Below are 4,041 nucleotides of genomic sequence, written 5' to 3'. Positions count from 1 at the left end.
ACAAATCCATTCCAAAAAGGCTTACAATTTTCGGCCTTTCCCTCTCCACCATACTCCATATTTTCGGCTTCCCCTCACCCTTCACAAGTCACGGCCGAGATCAAGAAAGAAGAAAGAGGTCTTGTTCGTGTAGTCCGTAGTTGCCATACTGTGCCGAAGTGCTGCCGGAGTGAAGACAGTACTTGTTAAAGTTACGTCGAAGTGCTGCCGAAAAATCAAAGGAAAGCTTCGTACCAAATAAAATTAAGTAAGTGGGCTTTTGTTATATATTCGTTTGTATTTTTAAACTTGAATATGTATATCATGACATGCATATCTTTTTGTCTTCATTTTCAAAATATGACTTTTTTCTGTTTAAAATTTCGATCGATTATATGTTTCTTCTTATATTCGAAATTCTTTGATTCCGCTGTGTCAGTATGAAAACTCTGAAATCTGAAAATCTGAAAAGTTCTGTCTGATAAGTCTGAAATCTTTGTTGCACTGTTACGATTTGAATTTGAAATGGGACGAGAATTGTAGTTCTGTCTGGCCCCCATTGGTGGGTATAAAACCATGTTCTGTCTGGCCCCCATTGGTGGGTATAAAACCATGTTCTGGCCTCACCCCTTAGAGGACTAACATATTGGGGACAATTTGACCATGGAGATGAGATGAGTAACAGTGTTCTGTTTGTTCCGATTTGTTATGATATGATCTGATCTGTTTCTAAACCATTCTGAAAAACCTGATCTGTTATAATCGTTCGTTTCGACATGATAAGTTAACTGTTATAAGTTTTGAAATTTTGATAAAAGAAATGTTTTAAGGATTAAGATCTATATGTATCGTTGGTAATCGATCGACCCCCACTTGCTGAGTGTTTCCCAAAACACTCACCCCTTACAAATTTCAGATAAGGATGAAGAGCAAGTAAATGAAGAGGAGCAGGATGCATTCTGGGGTTGGTGAATCAGTGATCAAGAATAGGCTTCAAATTATTGTTTTGTCGTATTTCGAAAACTCTGATGTAACCTTCATTTTCCATTGTCATTGTAAAAGACAATATTATTTTATGAAAAAGACTGGTTTGATTTGATACGAGACTTTATTGTTTTCAATTTAATTGTTAAACAATGCCGGATGTCACCGATGCTTCGGACTCGGGGCGTGACAACTCTGGGCGGTCTTCATCCTGTCTCGGTTTTTTCCCACTACATCTGCAGTATGCTGAACAATTTCTAGACCAAGTTCTGATCTCTCACCGACTTAATCCCAATGAATCGGCGACCAGCACTTCCTGCCATACAATGCCACGTAGGGAGCCATACCTATAGATGATTGGAAGTTGTTGTTGTAGGTAACTCTACTAGAGGTAACTTCTATTCCCAATTACCATGGAAATCGATCACACAAGCTCTCAAAAAATCTTCCAAAATCTGGATCACTCGCTCAGAATGGACATCTGTCTGCAGGTGAAATGATGTACTGAATAACAACTTCGTCCCCATGGCTGCATGTAAACTCTTCCAAAAAGATGATGTGAACCTCTGGTCCCTGTCGGACACGATAGAAACTAGGATCCCGTTCAATCGGACTATCTCCCTGATATAGAGCTCTGCATACTGAGTCATGGAGAAAGTCGTCTTCACCGGTAAGAAGTGTGTTGACTTAGAAAGTCGATCCACTATAACCCAAATGGCATTGGATCCTCTGACTGACCTCGGCGAACCGACCACGAAGTCCATTGTGATATTCTCTCATTTCTACTCGGGGATAGGGAGCGGCTTAAGCAATCCTGCTGGCATCTGATGCTCTGCTTTCACTTGCTGACAAGTGAGGCATTCAGACACAAATCGGCTGATGTCTCACTTTATACCTTGCCACCAATACAAAATTTGTAAATCCTTGTATATCTTGGTACCTCCTGGATGGATAAAATAAGAAGATGCATGTGCCTCTGTCAGAATGTCCTCTCTCATCAAATAAACATTAGGCACCAACATCCTTCCTCTGTATCTCACAATGCCATTGGACACTGTGTAGAGTACACTGCCCTTGGCTTCATCCTTCAGTCTCCATTTCTGTAATTTTTCATCCGAAGGCTGACCTCTACGGATTTGGACTAGCAAAGAAAACTGGATTTTCACATTAGACAGTTTAGGAGCTCTACCCTTGGGATAAACCTCTAAACCAAACCTCTGAAACTCTGACTGTAGATATCTCTGCACTGATAGTTGTGCTACGACATCAACGTTTCTGCTCAAAGCATCTGCCACAACATTAGCCATCCCCAGATGGTATCTTAACTCGCAATCATAGTATTTCACTAACTCTGACCAACGTCTTTGTCTCATATTCAGCTCTTTCTGTGTGAAGAAGTACTTGAGACTCTTGTGATCAGTAAATATTTGGCATTTCTCACCATACATATAGTGTCTCCATATCTTCAACGCAAAGACAATGACAGATACTCAAGATCATGAGTCAGATAGTTCTTCTCATGCACTTTCAACTGTCTGGAGGCATAAGCTATAACCCGACCATGCTGCTTCAAAACTAAGGCTAAACCGAGTTTAGAAGCATCGATGTATAGCACAAATTTGCCTTGTTCTGCGGGCATGGCTAACACTGGCGCTGAAATAAGAGTTCTTTTTAGTCAATGAGGTGAGTGGCACTGCTATGGAAGAAAATCCTTGAATGAATTTCCTGTAGTAGCCTACTAAACCTAGGAAACTGCGGATCTCTGACGCATTCTTTGGCTCAACTCATTCCTTAACCATTGCCACCTTAGCTGGATCCACCTCAACAACACTACTAGATATTATATGACCCAAAAACACTACCTTCTCCAACCTGAATTATCACTTACGGAATTTTGCAAACAACTTGCGACTCTGCAAGACCTGTAAAATTGTACCCAATGGTTTACTGTGCTGCTCATGGCTCTTCGAGTAGATCAGAATGTCGTCAATGAACACTATGACGAACTAATCTAGGTAGGGCTGAAATACTCGATCATGAGGTCCATAAATATCGCTGAAGCATTTGTCAGTCCAAACGGAATTACTAAGAACTCGTAGTGCCCATATCGTGTCCTGAAAGCTGTTTTATGAATGTATGCATCTTTTACCTTCAGCTGATGATACCCTGATCGCAGATCTATCTTATAGAACACTGTAGCTCCATGAAACTGATCGAATCAGTCCTTGATCCTTGGTAGTGGGTATTTGTTCTAAATCGTTACTTTGTTCAGTTCTAGATAATCGATATACAGCCTCATGCTCCCATCTTTCTTCTTTACAAAGAGCACTGGTGTGTCCCATGGTGATAAACTAGGGCAAATAAATTCCTTGTTAAGATGCTCCTGAATATGCGGTTTGAGCTCTAACATCTCAGCTGGAGCTAAACGGTACGGTGCCTTTGAAATTGGCACGGTGCCTGGCATACAGTCAATGGTAAACTCCACTTCTCTCTCTAGTGGAAGGCCTGTGACATCATCTGGAAAGGCGTCAGGAAAATTTCGGACTACTGGTACATCTGATATCGATGGATTGGGTACTTCAAGAGCTAAAACAATTCTGACCAAGTAAGCCTGACAACCCTTATGAATAAGTCTTCGTGCCTGCATGCAAGAGTTCATGCGAGGGAAACTTCTCCATCTATCTGGCTCAAAGAGAAACTGTTCCATGCCCAACGGCCTTACCAACACTGATATTTTTTGAAAGTCAACAAGAACTATGTTCTTCGTCAGCCACTCCATTCCCAAGTTAATATCAAATTCTGGCATCGGCAACACAATCAGATTAGCATACACTAGGTGGCCTTGCAGTTCAAGATCAATTTCTCTGACCACACTAGTAGCTGATAACTCCTCCCCTGATGGGACTGTCACTGAATAGCTCACGTCGAGTCCAATATACTTGACGTCCAGATGATTAGCGAACGTCTCCAAAGTAAAAGAGTGAGTGGCCCATGAATCTATCAAGGCCTACCTGGCTACCCTCTTAATGAAAATATTTCATGAGAGACGTTGGTACAACACAAAAACTTATATCCCCA

The 4,041-nt window shown here is 41.3% G+C and overlaps 1 protein-coding gene across 1 annotated transcript; it reads right to left on the bottom strand.

Moving 5' to 3' along the window:
• Positions 1-2,747: 2,747 nt before the first annotated feature.
• On the bottom strand, positions 2,748-3,769 carry LOC140835343 (uncharacterized). Its single transcript, XM_073200832.1, has 2 exons — positions 3,255-3,769; positions 2,748-2,835 (listed from the first exon to the last, which is right to left on the bottom strand). Exons 1-2 carry the CDS (start codon positions 3,767-3,769, stop codon positions 2,748-2,750), a joined length of 603 nt encoding a protein of 200 aa, XP_073056933.1.
• Between the last annotated feature and the right edge of the window lie 272 nt (positions 3,770-4,041).

Source organism: Primulina eburnea, chromosome 6 (genome assembly GCF_022965805.1).
Source record: "Primulina eburnea isolate SZY01 chromosome 6, ASM2296580v1, whole genome shotgun sequence".
In the NCBI taxonomy this organism is placed as follows: domain Eukaryota; kingdom Viridiplantae; phylum Streptophyta; class Magnoliopsida; order Lamiales; family Gesneriaceae; genus Primulina; species Primulina eburnea.
This window is presented reverse-complemented; position numbering and strand designations above follow the sequence as displayed.

Bases quoted from the DNA above. Each gene is read 5' to 3' on its own strand.
- LOC140835343 (XM_073200832.1), bottom strand. From the start codon at position 3,769: ATGCCAGAATTTGATATTAACTTGGGAATGGAGTGGCTGACGAAGAAC. The intron at 2,836-3,254 runs GTATATCGATTA...GTGATAATTCAG, and splicing joins AAAGATGGGAGCATGAGGCT to GTTGGAGAAGGTAGTGTTTT.